The 22,842-nt window shown below is 46.9% G+C and overlaps 1 protein-coding gene across 2 annotated transcripts in view; it reads left to right on the top strand.

The window, feature by feature from the left end:
- Window positions 1–22,842, top strand: part of MRPL2 (mitochondrial ribosomal protein L2) — a 58,937-nt gene that overhangs the window by 19,629 nt on the left and 16,466 nt on the right. For both annotated transcript variants that reach the window (XM_078647266.1, XM_078647267.1), the window contains exons 2-4: window positions 7,266–7,373; window positions 17,155–17,350; window positions 17,910–18,051. In XM_078647266.1, coding sequence (XP_078503392.1) covers window positions 7,266–7,373; window positions 17,155–17,350; window positions 17,910–18,051 — 446 coding nt within the window. The remainder of the gene's footprint in view (window positions 1–7,265; window positions 7,374–17,154; window positions 17,351–17,909; window positions 18,052–22,842) is intronic.

Below are 22,842 nucleotides of genomic sequence, written 5' to 3'. Positions count from 1 at the left end.
AGGCTTGCAGAAATGTCCCTCGTGACCCCTCTGCAGGTGTTTCACTTTGGGGCACAATAAAGGATGGAGAAAGAATGTCTTGCTTCTCAAGGAAGGTATCCACCCAAGAAAACTCAAGCAAGAAATACAAAGGGTGCTCCAAGCAGATGGCATGTGACCATAGCCATTTGCACTGGGGGTAGTGTGCACGCACTGCAAAGTGACGTTTGGCCCTTAAATGAAAGATGCAGGACATACTTTTCCTTCACCCTTCAATGAACATTTAATATGGATTGAAAACGACCTTGAGTGCATTTCTTATAAAAGAATGGCATTTGTTTTTCAGTTTTATATAGCGCGAACTCGACCCGAAGGTATTGGAGCGCTTTACATGAGCGCCAGTTACCTTACACAATGACACGTTCATTTATTTCCAAAGTAGCACTAATAAATTGGCAGCTGCACGAGATATCAAATATGTGCAATGCAGAGGGGACATTCAGGTTGTAGAGTCCGAAAATGTCACTTCTAATCCCGGCTCATGGCCAAACTTTACCGTCGTGGTGTAATCCTGGACAAAGAGCTTTATCTTTATACCTTCAGCATCATTACCTGATTATATTGAGGCGGCTACTGTGTTCTATGGAAAACTTTCACATTTCAATTTTTTTAGCCGCATTCAGAGGAGTTTGAAGTCGTAGCGTTTTGAGTCCAGCACTGATGTGATGCAAGATATGTGCCATTCGCATGCCTCTGTTCCATTCGGACAGGACTCTCCATCGAAGGCATATCACGATAGGCCGGCTATGGACTTTGGAGTCAACCTCTTTATCTATTACGAAGTGTCCTTTTACATTAGCAAGCCTGACAGCTCAAGAAAACTAAACTGCAGCAATGACGCTGAGGTGCCGCAGCAGCTTAATAAAATGCGCACAACGGCCGAAATTAAGCCCAAAAAATAGGCACTGGCCAATTAAGCATTTTTTCACACAAATGGAAAAGATATCGCCCATTTGTGAGGGAAAGTGCCCATTCTGGAAAATTCTGTGTCACACGTCTGGTGTGAAAGGGAGTTTTAATACGCTCTGCACACCAATTGAAACGTGCGCAGTCGGCATGATTTACAGCACTGCTCCAATAGCAGCAATAAGAGCCCGTGCTTTTTGCGACCACCAGGACGCTGCATTAGACACGGTCCTTCACAGCAGACGCGCCAGGTCTAATCTAATTTCAGAGCGATCTGCAAGCAAAATACAACCCTTTTGAACACTCGAAGTGTTGCACTACGGGCACTATGGCAGTGCTTATTTTACCTGAATGTGTTGTCTTGCCACGGCCACGAACTCCTGGTTGCTGAAACTAAGTGACGTTTCACTCCCCCAGCCAATCACTGGCTAGAGCCCAGTCATGGGCTGCTAGCCAATCAGTGGCCTCCAAAGGCTCTCGGCAACCTTTTTTGATTGGCTGTGATCCCTAGATGGCCCGGGGCCTGTTCTATTTACATGATTTAATGTCTACTAGTCCGTCGGACATAATAGACATTATATCTTCTTGCCCATCTATGAAAACAACATGGTTCGGGCGTCGGGCGATATGATTCCCACACCCCTGGGTCTGGGATGGGCGTGCCCGTATCGCCCTTTCTAAACTCACTCTTCCATGGTACGATGGCGGTATAGCCCTCCCGGACATCAGGCGTTACTATTGGGCATCTCAGTTAAGTGCAATTAATCATGCGACCTACGCACCGGGCCCTGCCCCGGCATTCTCCATGGATAGATTTATTTTGCCTGGGGGGACCTTTAGCAGAGCGTTGTACTCTGGTGGTCTCCGCGGAGCACTGACCGGTCCCACTAAGATTGCTGTGAGAGTGTGGCGTGATGCAAATGCGGCTTTAGGCTGGCGGGGCAGGTTTACTCAGGCCACCCCTTTGTATGATTCGGAATGCTTGGGCCATCTGTGGAGAACGAAAGGCTTTGATAAATGGGATATGATTGGTATTAGCAGAGTGGGCGACTTGTGGTCGAAGGGTCCTGTTAAGTCCTTTGACGTGCTGCGAGCGGAGTATGAGCTTGGTGATACTGAATTCTTTAGGTATGCCCAGATCTGCCATGCTCTGTTGTCTGTGTTTGCAGCGGGTGCCGACATTCCTGAGTCTTCCCCTCTGGAGGACCGCATTTTGGATGGTCACGTGCCCGACAGCACGATCTCCCTCATTTACAAGAAACTCATTAATAACAGAGCTGACTTGCTGGTTCGCCTCCGGGCTGCGTGGAGTGCAGACGGACTTGAATTGGACGATGAGGACTGGCAATCTGCATTCTCCTCACCCAAGGAGGTCGCCATTCCTGCTCGCTTGCGGTTCGTCCAACTAAAGATACTTCACCGCGTGTATGTCACTGGGCCTTGCTTGTTTCGAATGGGTTTTTCTTTGGATGGGTTATGTAAGCGTGGCTGTGGGATGTCTGGTTCTTTACTCCACATATTGTGGGAGTGCCCGGAGGTGGTCAGGTTCTGGTCTCGAGTGCACGATGTCATGAAAAGTGTCACGGGTGTGTCCCTGCTGCCCGAGGCCAGGCGTTGTTTGTTGAATGTCTGGGAGCCTAATGACTACAGCTCAGCTCAGATTACATGGGCGACCCTTGGAAATATGGTCGCGAAGAGGGATATTGCTCACCTCTGGGGTTCGCATAGACCACCTACCCTGTCCACGTGGAAAGACAACATGGACTGGCGCGGGTTCCGGGAGAAGACTGTGTACCTTTCCCGGGGACGGCCCAAGAAATGGGGTAGAATTTGGTCCCAGTGGAATGCTTACCGTGGTAATATATGTACTCCCTCACATGATGTGACCATTGATGTGTCTTTGTCCCCCTAATTGGCATTCACTCGTCATCTACTGTATTGAGGTCGCTTGTTTCCTTGTCCGCCCCTACCCCCGTTTTATTCGACTGTTTATATTGTCTAACCTTTGAGCTCTGCCCACTCAAACCCATGACGCTGTATTCTTATGTCCCTGCCTTGTGAAGTTTGATTGTTTATTTGTATGTTTGTTTCTTTCAATAAAAACTTTATTTAAAAAAAAAAAGTGGTCACAATTTGAGCATCCACTTTTAGCCAATCCAACAGTATTTTGCTTACCAAACGATGTACTAATAGGTCGGTTCACAAAGTACAGAATTGCAGTGGGTCGTAATTCAACCTACCTCGTAATTATTAATGCAGTAGGTCACAAATTGCAAAACACTACAATATGCTGCAGTCTCAGGAATGGTGGCCTTTTGAGGTCCGCAGACAACCATGTCTGTGATTGCTTGGAAAACAAGCATTGCAAATCCAATAGGTCTCGCAATTTGTTGGAGTTATTGCCATTGATTTTTACCTAGCCATGCTGCAGGATGCAGTACCATATGTGGCCGGAAGACGTTGCATGGGACCTCTTTTGGCCACATATGATACTGCACCCTGTAATACATGTTTTTTACCTAGCCATGTTGCAAAGTGCAATGTGCCAATAGCTCCAACAAATGTGAGACCTATTGCATTTGCAATACTTTTTTAGTGCTGATAAGGAGCTACATTTTAAGCTTCTTGCTGGACTGTGGGTGCATGTTGTCGGATGATTCACTGGGCTGGGGACTTTATGGTGGGCCAATACTTGGTGGTTGTCGTTCATGCAGTCTCAAGGTTGTAAGTGTGGTCGTCACCTATCAGACAAAAACAGTGGTGATTTGTTTATGTTTAGCTGTGTTGGAAGGCGCAAAATTGGTTGGGGAATATGAATGAACGTCAAATCTGAAGAATATCTAGTGATCAAAAGTGTGGGTGTTTGGCAAACTGAAGTGTTACCATTTGCTATAATATTTAAGCAAGTAAAGGTACAACTACTATTGAATGATACATTGAGGGGGGTCTAAATGGCAAAAATAAAAAAGAATCCACCAAAAGAGACCATATTTCCAGTCCTGTCTATTAATAATAATAATAGTTTAGGTCTCAAAAGTGGCAAAAAGTTTACCTTTAGCTTTTTAGTTTGCTTTAGAATTAACTATATAAATTTTAGAAACCTAGCTATTAGTTTTCTATAGGGAATGTAGATGGAGGAAACGTTATTCTATGATACTACGTAATTTAAATGGGGAGCCAAAGGAAAACACGAGGGCTTTTCGGTTGAATGAACAACCGAACAAAGACTAATGGGGTAATCAGTGAAGAGAATTTTTTTTTAAGAATAAAAACATATGCAATTACATTACTCAGCCACTGCACACTTGCCACTGAAGGCGACATAGGAACTGATGCAAGACACTGGTTACCCAAACCTCTCTAGAGACATGCATAGGAGGGGTTTTTTTTTTTACCAGGGTGATCTTTCATCTGCCTAAAAAGACCATACTAGTTTTAGGACAATTTAACACTTTGTACGCACTTATGGCCATGTTTCCACACGCATTTAAACCGGAATCAGAACTTCAAGAGTTGTGGTAGTTACTGCACTCATGTGTATCACTTGTGTCCAAAAACCACACTGAGTTTGTGCAGCTTGAAAAGAAGTAAAGCAGGCAGTTGACGTCTATTCTGACGTTTATAAAGCAGAATGATGCAGTGTGACAACACACAAAGGCACCCAGCAGGAAATAGCTGGAAACGTATCATGGCCATAAATATGGAAGGTTAACTTTTAAGTGTCAGTATATGTCGGCTAACTGCATACAACGTACAAGCAAACGTCACAGAAAGCTCCTATATATATATATATATATATATATATATATATATATATATATATATATTATTTTTTTTAACTCAAATGTTTATAAAAGAAATGATTTATCTTTCTTAAAGACTCACTTTAGCATTGTGTCCAAAGTTTACCTCAGTAAAAACCGGAATTTTTGGCAATTCAGTGGCCCTAAAAAAAGGAACACTTAAGGAACGAGGGCTATCTTCCCTTTCAAGTAAATACAGACTACACGTCCGGGAAGCAAGTGTAAAAGAACTAATCCTTCTGTCCTGAACAGTATACTTCGCATAGGAGCGCATTGACAACCATCAGACCACACATGCTAGATATGTGCCTAGCACTAGTAACTACCAGAAGACAGAAATGAGTACTGCACGATGCGTGGCTCTGCCATGCCGCTGAATTTCCAACGCCCTTATTTGCAAACCTCTGTCCAGAGCATGAGAAGGCAGTCAAACGTTAGACGCCTAGGTGGCGAAGCATAGATAGAACACGCCAATGTTGAAAGGACTGGGGCTGTAGAGTGTCATCTCTGCCTGTCGCCCCACTTTGCCTTTCAGGCCTTTATCTGCGGTGTTGTTCTTGGGGGAGCCTACCCCTGCCTATGTTGCTGCCCTGTGCTCTCCCTCCACTGCTGAGCTCTTGCAGATGTTACCACCCACTTAAACCAGAACCTTTCTACAAGCAGCCTGTGTTCCTAGTACCTTTTGACATGTTCCCTAGGCACAAACTCCACTGGAGGGAGTTGGTTGTTTTAGTCGTAGCTGGAACCACTACTTCTTCTAACAGGGACTTCTGTGACCAATATTTCTGAAGATACCAGAGAATCAGGAGGTGCAGTCTTGCCCAGTGTACTGTAAACGCACACAAAGACTGGTGCCCCTGAACTGAGGCCTGATGACAAGATAAGAGTTTGGAAATAAGACTGCAGAAACAAACTGCCATCTCTGAAAGAAGAAAACGCATGTCTATGTCTGTCCTGAATTCTTTTCTGACAAATGTAGTTGTTTTGATGGAATCAACTGGCATTTTTGTATCTTGACACATTCAGGTATCAATGGGATTATCATTTAAAGAGTCCATTTTGAAAGGAATGTCCTTGATGATTTCTTTCAGATCCTGTTGGTCTATGGTAATCTGAAAGCTTCCTTTCATCTTCAGTCTAGGAACACAATGGTATACGCTCCTTGACCCTTCCCTTCTGCTGAATGTTTCTTGTAAGGTGTGAGAATGGTCCCAGACTGTAGTGGGGGAAGAATTAAGCCCTGCCTTGTATCCTCTTCTGTGTTAGAACCCTCCCATTGAAGAAGAAGAAAATGGCGAGTTCTTCATCCCACCTGCAACTCTTGGCAAATGTCTGGTTGTTGACCAGAACAATCAGGAGCAAGGATCCTTATTTCCATCATGAAGCTTTTGTCTCTTTTAAGCTTTCCCTTCAACAGGCTTGTTGGTAACCCTTGAAGGAGTATGTAGGTTTGCTGAGCCATTTCCAGATGCAAAACATCAGCTCAACATCAGAATCTTATCTGATTTAACATTCTGATTGTCACCTTTTGAATTGCTTGTAAACTTGGTGACTATCCATTCAACATGGTGGAGAAAGAGTTGTGAGCATATGTTCCTCCTTTCCAAACACGTATATATACCCATCAGTAGGCTAATTCCTTATTTGGATGTTTTCATAGAAATCGTTATTAAAGAAAGGGAACAGTCGACATGTGTGTTTTGCCCTGTGTGACACCGCGTAGCGGATTCAACCGGTGACCAGACGAACGACTACACTGAACCTTTCTTGAAATTTGGATGTTTCAAACAATGTTACGTTACAATTCTTGGAAATGTACAAATTAAATGTTGAAACATTGTTTTTCTGGAACAATATAAATAGCCTTGAGAAAGCCCTGGCTTTAACTCACTACTTAGGGCGAAACACGTGTCAGCTGTTCCCTTTCTTTTACAACGTGTTTACGAAAAACTTATAATGAGTGAAATGGACTCAATCAAGTGACAAATAAAAATAACTATTCTCACTCAAACCTACTCGTATTGTGTTACATCCATATAAGGAATTAGCCTACTGATGGGTATGTATACGTGTTCGGAAAGGAGGAACATATGCTCACAACTCTTTCTCTACTTGTCCTCTTGAGGCTGAAAAGGTCTAGAGCCTTGAGCTAAATTCCTCCATAATTCTAAGGATTCATATCCAGATTCAGGATCTCTGGACCGTTCTCTTTTACCCTAACATCCATTCAACATGGTGCCTTTTTTCATCTCATGCTTCAACCTGAACTGTATCGTTAATGTGTGCTTAGAGGTAAATACACTATTCATATTTCCTTGGTCCAGATAGTGCATGCCCGTCTTTATAACAGGTAGCTGACCGATTAATTGGCCATTTTAAAGGTGTGTCCTACATAGGTAAACAGAAGGTTCTAGGGTGATTTGAGGGGGTTGGTTGGTGCACTTTCCAGGGACTGCTGTGAGTTGTTCAATTTCTAAGTTGCTGTGTTTCTGAGCGGGTGTTTTGTCTTCTCTGCAGTTGAGAATGGCCCTGTCTGGGCTGAGCCGTGCCTTAAGGTGCCTGAGCTTAACTCCTGCACTCTCCTCCTGTTCCGCGCTGGGATCTGCTCCTCTGATCTTCTCACAGGTAAGAGACCCTTCCTCTCTCTTCTCTCCTTGTCTTCACACCCTAGGAAACTTAGTGAACACCAGCCCAGCTTCAAGTGAAAGCTTCTCAGCTGACATGAGTGCAGCAGATATAAAATATGATGGGAATTTAATATAGTCCAAAATGTAGCCCGGTGCAGCCCGATTATCTGATTTCAAAAGCTGCCTGCGGAAAGGGCTGACACAAGACTCTCCAGCACTGAAAATGAAAGCAGTCCCGGGTATTGCCTCATTTGATGACGCAAACCAACTATCAGTTGTTCATTTTGACCTTAACATGCCCAGTGTCATCTTTAGAAGCAAGACAGTGGGGTTAAGCACCTGTGACGTTCTAAAATACATTCATGGACAGCACCTTGTTGGTCACAAGACCTCATGGATTGGGAAGAATGAAGCTTTAATTTTGAGAAATTATGAAGTGTCAGTAATGGTTGGAGAGAATAGCCGTAACAGCTACTAGTACCAATAATTGTATATGCATAGCGCCTAACACCGCAAGGTCTCTAGGTGGTGGCCATTCTAACTGGTCATTTATCAGAAAGGGGGAATGAACTACATAAGTCTCAGAACTTTTTGTCTTGGAGATTCTCAACCACACGTACACAGCCTGTGGTGTATGTAATCTCCGCTTAGTGTGGTTCGGTGGCTAGCATCCTCATCGGGTCTTTCACTTGAGTGTCCCGTTCTACAAGTGACATCAAAACCTCCACCAGGAAGGAGACTGTCTGGATATTGACAGTAGTGAGTGCATTAAAATGATCTCCTATCTTTTAGGTGAATCTTTATTGGGGAGGGGGAAAGAGTAGGGTAGGGATAAATCTAAAAACAAAGCGATGTTTAGTGAACTAGTCACAGGTCCACGACACCTAGTGGTTGAGTCGATATGTTTCGGCCCGGAACAGCCCCTACGGGTCTATGGCCTTCGTCAGGACTAACGGAATATATTTGGAGGCCGTATACTTCAGGGCTTCCTGGATAGTGTGTTATAAGTGAGTGGAAGCACTCACCCGTCTTCGTCAGTGAGCACACTTTGCTCCAGACAGAACGTGGTTATAGGTACAGTCTTTATGCCTATAACTTAAATATGCATTTCATTTGCATCATGGTGTGTAGAAATGTAGGACGGGGATTTAGGCGTGGCTTTAAACCATCCTGGTTGGGGAGATGCATGCAGAAGCACTGCGCAGGACGGTTTAAAGCCAACCCTAACCCCCCGTCCTACATTTCTCCACACCATGATGCAAATGAAATTCTTATTTAAGTTATAGGCCTTAAGACTGTACTTCTGCTTCTTTCTCCCTCCACTTTTTTTATCTAAACATTCTAACTGTGGCCCAATACAGCACTAGGTCTAATTGGGCAATGTTTAAAATAGATACATTTTTGGGTTTCGCCTGCCGAAAGGCTGCGCTCTGCGCAGCTTTTCAGCGCAGGTGAAATCCTATGTCGACAATAAGGACTTCTGGAACGTCCCCCGGCTCTCATTGGCTAGCTCCATAAATGGAGGCTAGCCATTGAGTGCCGGATCTGTCCATCAAGGCTGGACCAGATTCGGGGGCGTTCCGGAGATTTTTTCCCAGGGCGGAGTTACGTTTTTTCCCGTTCCCTCCCCTTTCACTGAAAGTGAATTCAGATGCACTGTCCATTCCCGCCCCCTCCGTGTGCCTTTCCGCCCCCCTCACTGTCCTGTGCACGTTTCCCGCCGTCCGTGTCCTCTCCCGCCCCCTCCCGCCGTCCGTGTCCTCTCCCGCCCCCCTCGCTGTCCTGTGCACGTTTCCCGCCGTCCGTGTCCTCTCCCGCCCCCCTCCCGCCGTCCGTGTCCTCTCCCGCCCCCCTCCCGCCGTTCGTGTCCTCTCCCGCCCCCTCCCGCCGTCCGTGTCCTCTCCCGCCCCCTCCCGCCGTCCGTTGTCCTCGTAGGTGCTTGTTTGTTGTTGCCATCTCTGCCTCCGGATCCTCTCGTGACGTTCCAGTGGAGCCCTCTGAATCCAGATGTTTGCGGCTGCCGGACCTCGCCGGGAGCGAGGAGGGGAATGAGTCACGGAGCAGGATCGCTCGCAGCCTCGTCGCCAGATGTTGTAACTTCCAGAGGAGCTTCTCCGACAGCGTGGCACCGTGTCCGCGCCGGCCAGGATGGGCAACGGCAGCTCGGCGGAGGTCTGCTGCGTCGCACGGGTGGGTAAGACGCAGGGGGCGCATCTCCCTCGGGGCGAGGAGGCCATGGTTTGGGGAGTGCGGTGGGAGGGGTTCAACTTCCATCCCTAGGATGGGGTTGGGAGGCTGTTCTGTAGTGTAGGACGTCTAATATCGTGTTTTACAAAGCTTTTCTGTCTTAAGCACTGTCAATCGACATTACTAGTACCCCATCTTTATCGCACTCACCGACTCTGAAAGGATGAAAGGCAGAGCTCGCCTCGCCTGGATTTAAATCACTGCTACAGTCAGCGCGAGCCTTGTGCAGTCATCTTTTGGAATATGATCATCCCTGCTGTGCGTTAATGTGCATCACTTTACTGCCCTGCAGCTAGATAGAAGTGCACTTCTCAATGCATTCCTTGATTTATATAGCGTGAGCGCATGTGTGCTGCACAGAGTAATGAGCAACCATTAAAGAGAGTACCTTCAGACAACGTGCGGTGCTCGTTTGCCCCGCCCCCTTCCCACGCATCGGCATGCCTCAAGGCGCCTCCAGGTGAAGCAGGATAAATTAAGCTTTCACAGACCGGTTTTGTACGCTCTGCTCATACATTTTAATACCCCTTACCTGCAGAGGTTTGTTTTTGTAGGGGTGGGAAGATCTATAGGGGTACAGGGGGCTTCCATCAAACAAAATACATTCGGCTCTTGGGGGGGGGGGGGGGGGTGTAATTGCTTTGTATATAAAATGTTTGATTTGAATGAGTCCTAGTATGCACGTTTAGGGTGTAGTTTAAGATACCCAGAGGTACCATTTATACGAATGGTTACTGGATGCCTGATCCTATACCCAAGCAACCGTCATCTGCTACCTTAGGCCAATCCGTTGTCTAGGTGGATGACTACAGCTCCCAGAATGCACCAGGCCGACAAATGACGCCGTGGGCTGGGTTCTTGGTGTTCCGAGTGGCATTTCTTCCTTGAAACGAGCAGACCCTTGCTCCCAAGGAAGTAGTTTGTGCTTTCAATGGGCAGGCACAGAATTGCCTTCTTTACAAATATCTCGTTTTTCTCCACACTGTTCATAATACCTCACTAAAGGCGTTTCCAAAACGCTGTAAATGTCAGCTGTTACTTGCACCCAAATAAGTGATACTTAATTTACAGATCTAAGATTGAGAAAGGGCGAATCTCCCTTGTAGAGTGTATGCGGAATTGACAAACGTTAAAAAAAAATGGCGGGGGAGAGCAGTGTATTAAATAAAACATTGAGTTGGGGAAGTTGTCTTTCTGTATGTGTGTGTCTATGCTTCTTCTTTTGGTAGGGCTGGCTTATTTACCGGTCTTTACAATTGTTTCTGTGATTTCTGGAGCTGCTCATGGTGCAGGGATGCTGCACCCGGACTGCCCTGGTGCTCTGCAGCATGCAGCACCCCTGGACTCGTCCCTGTGACCTCACCAAGCGCTGTGTGTGTTTGGCTATAGCTCAAGAACTTTAGGAGGTGGAAGATCATTGGCCTAGTTAGTAAAACCCGGATAAGAGCATTTGCAGCTTCCGGTTTTAAAGCCCAGCTTTGGGCAAATATTCTACTTTTGATCCTGAGCAATTTCTCGCCCCTCCAGCTACATTCTGCGAAATATGGTCCTCCCAGGATGACGCTTTAAAGACCTCGAATGTGGGTAATAACGTTTAGTTTGGTGCTCCATTTCCCTTCCAAAGGCGTGAGCTACTGGCTAAGTGTCCCTCTGCATGTTGCGCCTTTTTGCCCATTCATCTCCTTCCTCGCGCCGCATCCCACCTGCTGACAGGGCGCTGATGGCCTACCTAATGCTCGAGTGACCTAGTTTCTAGTTTAGCATTGTCAAAAAATTATGGATTGCTTAAACAGTTCGCGCACAGGAAGAAAAAGACTGCAAATCCAAGAATGCTTTGAGATTTAAACGTGTGCCCATGTTTCTCGTTTAAATCTTTCTCTTGGCAGTGGTTTACCTGAAAGCTCTGATGACATGCACTTGAATTCAATAAAGTGAGGGTGTATGTGGCGCTCGAGCAGCAGGGAGAAGACAGTCCGCAAGACAAGGGCATTAGTGATGAGCATTACAGAACAAGTGCGTTTTGAGAAGGGACCTGAAACGTGCGTAGGGAGAGGCATTTGCGAGAGATTAAGCTAATGGCAATGTAAATGACAATGCCATTTATTTCTGTTTTCAAAACCAACACATAAATACAAAATTTGTCATTTACAATGCCAATAGCTCTAACTTTTCCAAAGGCGAAACCATTGCATTGTAAATGCTTGTTAAATTGTTTGTTTAAATCTTTCTGAAAAATGTTCTCCCAATTTGCTTTTGGGAAGCCTTTTCTTGCTTTTCCTCCTAAAACTGAGAACCAACATCTCCTCTGGAGGAGAGCTTATGAGGAAGCTCTACCAACAAAGCTCCTGGAACTCCTAAACCAGTGAGCTTGTCTATATAGGGCTAGTACATCCATCATGTAAGTTGGGGCCAGACTCCACAGGCAGCAGAGTGTGGAGAAGTTTACAGGCATCCAGTGTAGTGAGTATCTTTCTGGTGATCTTTTTTCATCAAACCCAATATCTGTCTGTCTGCAGTATTTTGTACCAGTTGACATCAGCTGACTGCTTTCGTTGGTAAACCTGTGTATAATATTTTGCTACTCCTATTAGTCCTCTGTTTGGTGGCGAGCGAAGGCCAGATGTCGTGCAGTTTTTAAGTTCCAAAAAGCAGCGTTTGTGTTGTTTGGTTTGCTGAGATTCTAGTTTGTATAATTAGGAGTAATATTTAAGTTAATTTAAACCCCAAACATTCGACTTGGGAGTCAGTACTGAGTATTTTCCCCTCTAGGTCTTGGGGATGATATTTGAAAACAGTGTCTGTGCACATTGTCCCCAAACGGTGATCTGAGTCTTCGGACTCTTAACTTTCTACAGCTGGATGCTGCCCAGTCCTTGAGGGCGATCAGACCTTCCTGTAGTTCCTTCAAGAGTGCATGATATGATGTTACTATAATGTGTCCCTGCGCGGTATTGGCTAACGGCTGTATCCCAACTTTGAGTTTACTACATATATTCAAACGGCTGGGCCAAGTGGACATTACCTAGAGAGTGACTGGGGTACCTGGATGGACTCCATGCATGACTTACATTGGTGTTAGCCTGAAGGGGCCCAGTTGTTCTTTGTTAGAAAAGAATGAGGTAAACAACGCTAAAGTGTTCACCGATGCGCTAGACACCATGGTTTACTATACCACGAAGAACAGAGCGGTCCATGTTTGACCACAGCCAGGAGATCCAAAGGCCCAGAAACACATGTTGTCCATTATCCACTCAAAGACCTCTCTCCAGAGGCCCAGCAGGGCTGTATCTATTCCATACCTTGGTCGGCAGCTGCATTGGTGGGTGTTGGGAGAGGCCGGAGTGGTGGCCAGGAAAGGTTTGGGCTGCCGCTAACTTCTCCGTCTCGATCATAGTTTGGAGCCAATCTCTGTGCTTTAACACCCCGTAAGCTGTTCATCCCTCTACCGTATGGGTTATGTATATTCCATATTTAACATTTGAAGGAAGGGAGAGGTCTTGCGCACCTTGAACCACCAGAACCACTTTCTCTCCTGAGGCGGAAGCCGGAAGCCGGGAGCGCTACTTGCACACTATTTTAAAATTTGAGAGTCACCAATTTCTGTTGTGTTTTTAAACCTCACTTCACTCTTCTCTTGGCACATTTAGGGCAAAGCTCGATCCATAACTGCCCGCGCAGCGGATTTAGCGCTGCCGCGGACTCGAGCAAACACATACTTCTTGCCGTCATTACCGGCGACCCGCGAGGCCATGCCCCCTTCGGGGCCACGCCCATCCCACCCTCTTCTCCCCTATTAATCATGTGTATCTCTCGGACGCGCAGCGGACGAGCACAGCGGGCGCGCCTAAGGCAAGCCCGTCATCGCCAAGACATCGCCTCTCGCCTGTCCCCCTAGCCAAGCTCCACGGGAACTCCTCCATTATGATAGAGAACTCCTTATTGCCCTGAACCCTGGACTGAGATGTGAGGAGATATTAGGTCACCTCGGACAGACATGCCTTCAATGTAAGTCCTGCCACTTTGCTACACCCAATCCCGGCCATTCTGGGCATAGATTAGGCTCGCCTAAACATACCCCTCTTATCGTTCTCCAACTGAATGTTAGGTCCCTCGTAAAACATCATTTAGAGGTAAATACCCTCCTACTTGATGAGAACCCTGACATTCTCTTCTTATGTGAAACCTGGCTTCGGGACGACATGACTAGTCTACCTAACCTCACGCTACCAGAGAGTTACCTAATGAAGACTCTGAATAGAGACGCTAGAGGTGGCGGTATCGCAGTTATCTATAAAAAGCAATTTATTTGCTCCTTCACCAAGGAAGATATTTCGGGCTGTGAAAGTGCTCGATTCAAGATCACGAAGGGCCCTCATTTTGCCCTATCTGGGCTCTACATATATCGACCCCCTGGACCTGCTTCTAAATTCATCGAAGCCCTCCTTGAAACGGCAAACTCCTTGGTGGTAGGTTCTGCCAATTTCACTATATTAGGAGATCTTAATCTTCATTTCGACCTGACTCAAGACTCTACCATCAAGAACCTCCTGGCCGACCTTGCAGCCCTACAACTAAACTCCCTTATCCAGGCCGCCACACACTCGGCTAGGCATACATTAGACCCTGTCTTCACTAACATCCCGGAGGTTAGGACAGAATCGCCCAAACCTATGGGATGGACAGACCACTATCTAATTAAAATCACCATACTGGTTAGAGATTTGTTCAACAGGGCTGAGCCTACCCGACGCCTAAAGAGACCTTGGCATAAACTTCTTACCAGCGATCTGCATTCCACTCTAGGTGAATTCCATCACGAGGTAAATATGGATATCAATACGACATATGATGCCTTCCATGATTGGATCACTCGAGGACTAGATGTCCTTATTCCAGCCAAATGGACCAAGGGGCGCAGCTCCCTCTCCAATCCATGGTATAACGACACCTTGAAATCCATGCGGAAAGATTGTAAAAAAGCCGAACGAGTCTGGAGAAGGGAATATAAGGATAGGGATAAAACGTTTTATCTAGCCAAACAAAAACTCTACCATAAAGCTATTTGTTCCACGCGCGCCTCCTTCTATGCAGAAAAAATTAACTCTAGCCCTAATCCCGCTAAAGTAATTTTTAAACTGGTACAAGAACTGCAGAGTAGCACTTCCCCCTCCTCCAGCATTACCTCTGCGCAGCATTGTGAGAACCTGGCTACATTCTTTATAGAAAAAGTGCAAAAAATCTACAGATCATTCCCACAGCACTCTTCTAACCCGCCCTGATCCACTAACTCAATTTTTAATGGTACCACCATGATGCTTATACCAGAAATCTTGTTTGAGGACCTAACTAAGCTCTGCAGGAAAGTCAAGTCCGGCTCTCCAGCAGAGCCAATGAGGCCGGCCCAATTCATTGAATCTTTAGAATTCTTTCTGCATTCCTTGGCCTCTATACTGAATCTCTCCTTCTCTTCGGTTAGCGTCCCGACTGTCTGGAAACAAGCTTGGGTTTCCCCCATTATCAAAAAGCCTACTCTAGACCCTTCCAAACTGGAAAACTTTAGACCTATCTCGCTGCTCCCATGGCTGTCTAAACTTGCTGAGGCTCATGTAAATAACGTTCTGTCCCAACATCTGGATCTAAACAACATCCTAGACCCATCTCAAAACGGGTTCAGACCAGGCCACAGCACTGAGTCTACCCACCTGGCCACGACTGAACATCTCTGGACGTTCCTCGATGCCGGTCAAAGTGCTGCGCTGATTCTGTTAGACCTCAGCGCAGCCTTTGACACGGTGTCTCATAACATTCTGCTAAATCGTCTGGAGACAGTAGGGATTTCCGATCTTGCCCTGGAATGGTTCCGTTCTTTCCTGAAGGACAGATCCTTCCGGGTGTCAGCTCCCCCGTTTCTTTCCCAGTCCCACTCCATCGGACAGGGGGTCCCTCAGGGCTCTGCACTTAGCCCATCCCTTTTCAATCTATATGTGCAGCCACTCGCGGCAGTGGCTAAGGAGTGGGACCTTACGCTGGTGTCATACGCAGATGACACGCAGCTGGTCATCACGCTCACTGAAGGACCTTCTACTCCGGCCACAAGATTTAGGGATGGCCTGGCTGCAGTAGCCCAGTGGATGACGGACAACTGTCTGCAGCTTAATGCAGGCAAGACGGAGGTGCTGCTCCTCGGAAAGAACACCAGCTACTGGAATGAGCACTGGTGGCCCTCGTCTCTGGGCGCCATTCCACCACCTAAATCCTTGGTCAAAAACCTAGGTGTCTGGATGGACTCCTCGCTCAGCTTCCAGGCCCACACAAAAAAAGTGGCAGCCACTTGTGTGGGCCTATTGAGGAGCCTCAACCCCATACTCGTTTTTTTTTTTTACTCTAAGGTTCGCCAACTCATTGTCCAAGCCATAATTCTCTCCCGTTTGGATTACGCCAATGTCTTACTTCTGGGCGCGTGGAGAAGTGTGGCTCACTGGTTAGAGGAGGCAGACCCTGATGCAGAGGTCAGACCCGGGACCAGGGTTCAATTCCCGACGCGGCAGGGTCTTGAGCTCAAAATGTCCACGTACTCGATAATTCTCGCCTCGGTGCCTACTCGAATCATAGGTTCCCACTCTGCAACTCTGGGCTATAGCTTGCTTAATCTCCACTATGGCCCCACTGCGATGGGATGCCTGGTCTTCACCTTGGGGATGCCCAGTAGGGGTTATCTCGCAGGGAAAGCCAGGACGGGTTCCCAAAGCAAGCGCTAAGAGACCTGTCGGTGATTTGGCGCTATATAAATCGAAATTAACATAACATAACAAAGCGGAGATAGCGCGACTGCAACGCGTGCAGAACTCTGCGGCAAGAGCCTTGATTGGTCTTCCCCGCAGATGTTCGGTCACAGCTACTATTTGAAAACTGCACTGGCTACCCATCGAATCCAGAATCCAGTTCAAAACCCTCATTATGACACATAAAATTCTCAAATCCGGACGCCCAGAACTTCTGCGCCCACTCCTAACACCGTATGTGCCACAGAGCAACCTACGCTCATTAGGTCAGCACCTTTTGACTGTACTCCGTACAAAGCTCTGTCGTACTGACGGTCGCTCTTTTAGGGTTCTGGGAGCCAAACTCTGGAACGCCTTACCACTGAACATTCGCTCTTTGGAAAACCTGGCCGCTTTCCGGAAAGCCCTTAAGACCCATCTGTTCCCCTCCCCTTAAAAAGTCTGTCCATCCTCCTCCTCCTTCCTCAGTTTAGCTTTTGTGGTTCCTCAGCGCCAGGACGCCTCTTTGCTGGGGCAGCTGTTGCGCTTTATCAAAATGTTAACTTAACTTAACTTGAGCACTTGTGTTGCCTTAGAGTTACCCCTCCATTGCTAGAAGTAGGAGTTAATAGGATCACTGAACGCATTCGCTCCACTGAGATGCTGAACCCATGCTCTATCGCACTGTTTCTCTGACGTGTTCCTGCCACCGCAAAGTCATGTTTGCTCTTTTATTTCTGTTTTGATCTGTTACTATTGCTTTTTCTCCAGGCAAACGGAAATGCAGCTCTATGCCCACATGCCAGAGCCACGCCACTCAGGATACAGGTGGGCATCCATAGTACCACCCCATGGAGAGGATTCCACACATCACCAGCTCATGAGAAAAATGTTGTATGGAAAATCGAGAGAAAATACACTATCCGACCCATCGGGATGAAGAAAACAGGTGGAAGAGACCACACAGGTGAGCCTGAGCCCAGGAGAGGGTCTGTTAACCTTGTCTCCGGTGCTGCTGCCAGCGCACAGCGACCGCCATAGTAACCAGTGATCTAGTGCTGTGATTAATTCAGTGCTGCTGCCAGTGCACAGTTACCTCATATCAACCAGGGACCTAGAGTGCATGTTTTGGTGCAGAGTAAAGTGAAGCGTCGACATGGCACACATCCCTGTGTCCTATGCCTGCAACCCACTGCCTGGAGCCTAGGTAAGCCACCTCTCTAGCAGGGTGCACTATCCCCCAGGTGATGGTGCAGTGGCATGCGACCTGAACCCCCACAGTGTCTAAGTCAATTCTTAGACATTGTAAGTGCAGTAAATCCTTAAAGAGTATATGGTCTGGGAGTTGGCCAATACAAACTCCACAGCTCCCTGTGGCTTGGCTCAAATATGTGTTTACAAATCACCAACAGTAGGGACTGCTGGCCCGCAGCAGTCGAGTTAAATGAAGAACAGTAGATTTCAGCTAGTCATCCGCTGTGGGCATTGATCAGTGCTTGGTAATGAGCCTCCTCTCCCCTTTCTAGGACGGATCCGCGTGCACGGCATCGGTGGGGGACACAAGCAGCGCTACCGCATGATCGACTTCCAGCGGCTAAACTACGAGCCTGGGAAGGAGAACGTCCCTTTCGAAGAGAAGGTGATCCTGGTGCGCTACGACCCTTGCAGGTGAGACTGAATTCCGTGTCTTGTGCACAAACTCCAGCTGTGTGGTACTCCCGCTCTCTCTGGAGGGGTCGGTAGCCGTCTACATGGTCCCCAGGCCTCCCATGCAGAGTTTTCAGCTCTTTAGTGAGTGAGGTTGAATCTGCAGTGCACATTTAGCACTTTGAAGACCTTGGAACACTAGGAACTTTTCTTGGGGTCCCTAGGCAGTCAGTGGTTCTTGTCAGTGTGTTACTGTGGTTTCCCACTGGGGTACCCAAGGCCACAAGACTGTCTGCTCCAATTGGATAACCAGGCTTCTCTCTTTAGACACTTGACGTTCTGAGAGCTGCGAGGATGGGCAGTTAAGGGTTTATTTAGGGACCTCCTTTGAAGTACCACAGTATCCCAGTGGTGCCAGTGTCGGGATTTACTGCTTCACCGGGATTGCATGATCTCTCGTTCACTTATTTTTAACTTGAACGCTTCAGAAAAATCGAGAAATTCTGCAGAGCATTCCTGTATTCTCTGGTAATTCCTCTTTTCTTAGGGGAGAGTCCCAGCTTCTAAAAGTCTCTTTGAGGTTCGGGTGGAATACCTGGCGTTTTATTGCACACTCTTACTGGCGCCCTAGGATAGGAAGGGTTTAGAAGAATTCAGATACACTATGACTCTGTATTTTAAAATGTGTAACTAAATGGGGCAGGCGAACCAGTCCCTTGGATGAATCAATCAATGCATTTGTAAAGCGCGCTACATACCCGTGAGGGTCTCAAGGCGCTGGGGGGGGGGGGGAGACGCTATTGATCGAAGAGCCAGGTCTTGAGAAGTCCTCTGAAGGCCAGCAGGTCCTGGGTCTGTCGTAGGCTGGTAGGGAGGGTGTTCCAGGTCTAAGCGGCGAGGTAGGAGAAGGATCTGCCGCCGCCGGTGGTTTTCCAGATGCGTGGGACTGTGGCGGGGGCGAGGTTGGCAGAGCGGAGGCTGCGGGTGGGGGTGTAGAAGCTGAGTCGTCTCTTGAGGTACGCTGGTCCGGTGTTGTGGAGTGCCTTGTATGCGTGGATGAGGAGTTTGAAGGTGATCCTCTTGTTGACGGGGAGCCAGTGCAGGCCTCTCAGGTGGGGTGTGATGTGGCTGCGTCGGGGGACGTCGAGGATCAGTCGTGCCGATGTGTTCTGGACTCGTTGCAGCCGTCTCAGGAGCTTGTTTCTATCATTCTGCGGTAACGCAATGTTATTATTAAAGCCAATGCATTTTGGGTCTGTCATGGACCCTTCTTCAGGGGTCCGTCTGAGTATGAGCGTGTAACATCACTCGTCTGGTCTGTTAGTAAAGCAGGAAACTTGCATGTTAATTATTTGGTGATATTCCAGATGAATTAATAAATTGATGAAGTAATCAAGAAACAACAAGCATCAGAATTTTGTTTTTATAAAATTGAATTGAGATGAGAAGCACATTGCTTCATTGAAGGTGCACACATCCAAGGGACTGGTTCGCCTGACACATTTAGTTAAGCATTGTTCAGGGCACTGTCAGACACGGTGCAGCGGATGAAGGAGCACTCAACGAACGTTGAAGGTTTTGGTAACATTGAAGAAAAAGAGTGCACTGAGAAACAAAACTGTGATTATTCGATATTTAAAACGCCACATCAATTCTTAGACATTCACCCTTTCACTGCCTTACTGATTAATATAATGAAAGGATCTCGCGATCATATATGGGCGCCGGTGAATTCCTTAATGGACGGCCTCATTAATATGCATACAACGTCACTAGTGATGTTGCACACATCGGATGAGCCTGGGAGGGATTCCCTACACCATGAGTACTCCAAGCATTTTCCCGGGGGGGCCACAAAGTTTGGTCTATGGTGTGACCGAGGGCTGCACTGATGCGGGGGGTCGAGGGGGGAGTAAAGTGGGAGTAGGGGAAGCAAAGCATGTATATCTAGTGGCTGTCTTTAAAAATGAAGGTGTTCCTAAAGTTAAGGGCCTAGTTACTTCTTTTCCCTAACTGCAATTGACCATGAATTAAGGGCTTGCTGTATATATATATATTTTTTCCATGTTAGTGCTGAGTCGAGTAAACAGCAGCCCAGTGCTGCTGCTGCCCAGGGGGCTGCATATAAAGGTCAAAAGGACCGCATGCGGCCCCCGGGCCGTACTTTAGGTATCACTGCCCTACACCCTCCCAGTTCCGTCCATTGGTCAAGCTGGTGGCTGGGGCTACAGGACGTGGGATAAGGACGTGAGGCCCTTATTGTCGTTCTACCAAAACCCGGCAGGGACCCGTTGGATGGTCGCTCACCCACAGGCTGCTTCGTATGAGGTGTGAGTCGGAGGTGAATGTTAGGAGACCGTTTTACTTAAAGTGGAAGCCAAATCTGATGAACTCCTTCCATTAGTGACACGTCACCCACAAACATCTGCAGTACCGCACCACATGGTGTCACGGTTGTCCCACCAGCACTCGCGAGGACATCTCGTTCCCCACAGACGCAGCAACTCCACGCCCCGCTCCTCTCAGATGGCCCAAGTTAGCTCTACCCCACCACCCAGTCACATCTAATCACCAACTCATTTTCACAAACCCGGTCACTTTTCTTCTTTTCTGCATGTGGTGTGCAGGACGAGGACCAGTTTTGCAAATCGCCTGTCTCCCTGTATGTTTATTTATACATGTTTCCATAATAAAACAAGGGCCTATTTCGCACAGCAAGGAAACAAGACATGTCTCCAAACACTATGGCTTCTTTTTAATGAATCTCAGATCTTGAATTGTTGATTTGTTTCTTTCTTATTTCTCCTTCCTCCATTATCCCTACACTTAGGTGTAGACCACACAGTAGATGCTGACCTTATCGCCACAACCACAACGACTGAATACAATTTGAATCCCCTACGATCACCTTGTCACCATATTGTGCTACAGTAGTAATGTGTTGGGAGTTCCTCGAACAACTGTTGTATTGCGATAAATGTGATGTCAATAAAAACTTTTACAGACCTAAATATGTTAAATTTTCCAATGTAAAACCTTTGTGTGTAACCTTTCGTATCTGCGTTGTTAAGCTGGAACAATGTCTCTGTTAAAAGCAAGCAACTGTAACCAGTTTGCATCTTCCTTCTGAGTGTATTTTATGCAAAGCCGGATGGCCTTGTAGTTAATCCTTACACATAGTTCTCCTTGCAGTAGAATAAAAGATTTATTTATTTTTATTTTATTTTGAAAGTTTTCTATAGCGCGAACAAGATCTTTGCAGATATCAGAGCGCTTTACATAGAAAGGGGGAACATGAGGGAGCATAGTCAAACAGGTACGTCAGTAATGCTAATAGTACAAATACGTGGGAGCATAGAAAATCACGTAAGTCGATAATACAGGTAAAACAAATAAGCAAAGGGGTCGAACAAGTAGTACAGATCGGTGCAGAGTCTTAAAAGAGTCCAAAATAGTACTTCAAGTGTATTTAGCCATGAGGATAGCTTTTACTTCTTTCTTAAACAGTGTAGTGGAGGAGATGAGTCTGGTTTCAGGAGGGAGTGAGTTCCAGATCTTGGGCGCCATTCCTGAGAAGGAGCGTTTATACGTTTTTTCCTTCCGGAATCTTCGAGGCTTCAGCAGAAGATTGTTTGTGCCTCTGGTGTTTCTAGAGCCGCCAGAAATTGTCAGCTTCTGAGTGAGATAGCCGGGTGAACTCAGGTGGACAGCTTTGTGCGTCATGCAGGCGATTTTCAGATGTATTCTGGCTTCAAAAGGCAGCCAGTTCAGGAGTTTCAAGTCAGGGGAGATATGCGAGTGTTTTTTTGACCCAGTGATGAGTCTCGCTGCAGCGTTTAGAGAAGCTCTTAGGGGTGCGGTAGTAGTTAGGGGGAGTCCGCAGAGGGCGATGCTGCCATATTCTATTCGAGGGATGACTAGTGCTTGTACTGCAGTTTGGAAGTCTTTGGCAGGGAGGAAGGGTTTAAGTTTCCTCAGGGTATTTATTTGGAAGTTCGCCCCCGTGGTTGCCTTGCTGATATGTTGCTGCATGTTGAGATTGGTGTCAAGTGTTATGCCTAAAGATTTTGCTGAGTCCACGATGGTCGGTTGGACGTTGAGTGCAGTTAGGTGCTTAAGCCAGGTTTGAGTGGTAGAGATCTTCGCGGGCGGTGAGATCAGAAGGAACTCTGGTTTCAGAGCATTGAGTTTGAGATGATTATCGGCAAGCCAGGATTGGGTGCTTCTGATCGTTGAGTTCAGGAGCAAAATGTCTTTGGGGGACTGTAGTTTGAGATAAAGTTGGGTGTCATCAGCGTACATGTGAAAGTGTACATTGGATGCTTGTAGCAGGGTAGTGAGAGGTTCCATGACTAGGTTGAACAGAGTTGGGGGACGCCTAGCGTTACAGGTATTGGAGAGGACATCAGGTTGTTGCTCTTGAATTTCTGCGACCTGTTGTGTAGAAAGGAAGTGAACCACTTGAGAACAGTCCCAGATAGACCCATTCTTGTGTTTAATAGTTCGAGTAAATTCTCATGTTTAACGGTGTCGAATGCTGAAGAGAGATCATGAAGGATGAGGAGGCAGGTATCGTTTTGATCTAGGATTTGAAGGGCGTCGTCAATTATGTGAGTCATAGCCATTTCAGTGCTGTGCCCCGCTCGGAAGCCTGATTGATGAGGGTTGAGGAGATCAAACTGATCAATGTGTTTAGTCAGCTGTAGTTGTGCGCATTTTTCCAACAATTTGGCGAGAGTGGGGATATTGGTAATGGGACGGTAGTTGTTTAAATCAGAGGGGTCGGCTGTAGGTTTCTTTAGTAAAGGTGTG

The sequence above is a fragment of the Lissotriton helveticus genome, chromosome 6, assembly GCF_964261635.1.
Source record: "Lissotriton helveticus chromosome 6, aLisHel1.1, whole genome shotgun sequence".
NCBI lineage: Eukaryota > Metazoa > Chordata > Amphibia > Caudata > Salamandridae > Lissotriton > Lissotriton helveticus.
The sequence above is the reverse complement of the archived record's forward strand: the minus strand, read 5'-3'. Positions and strand labels throughout refer to the sequence as shown.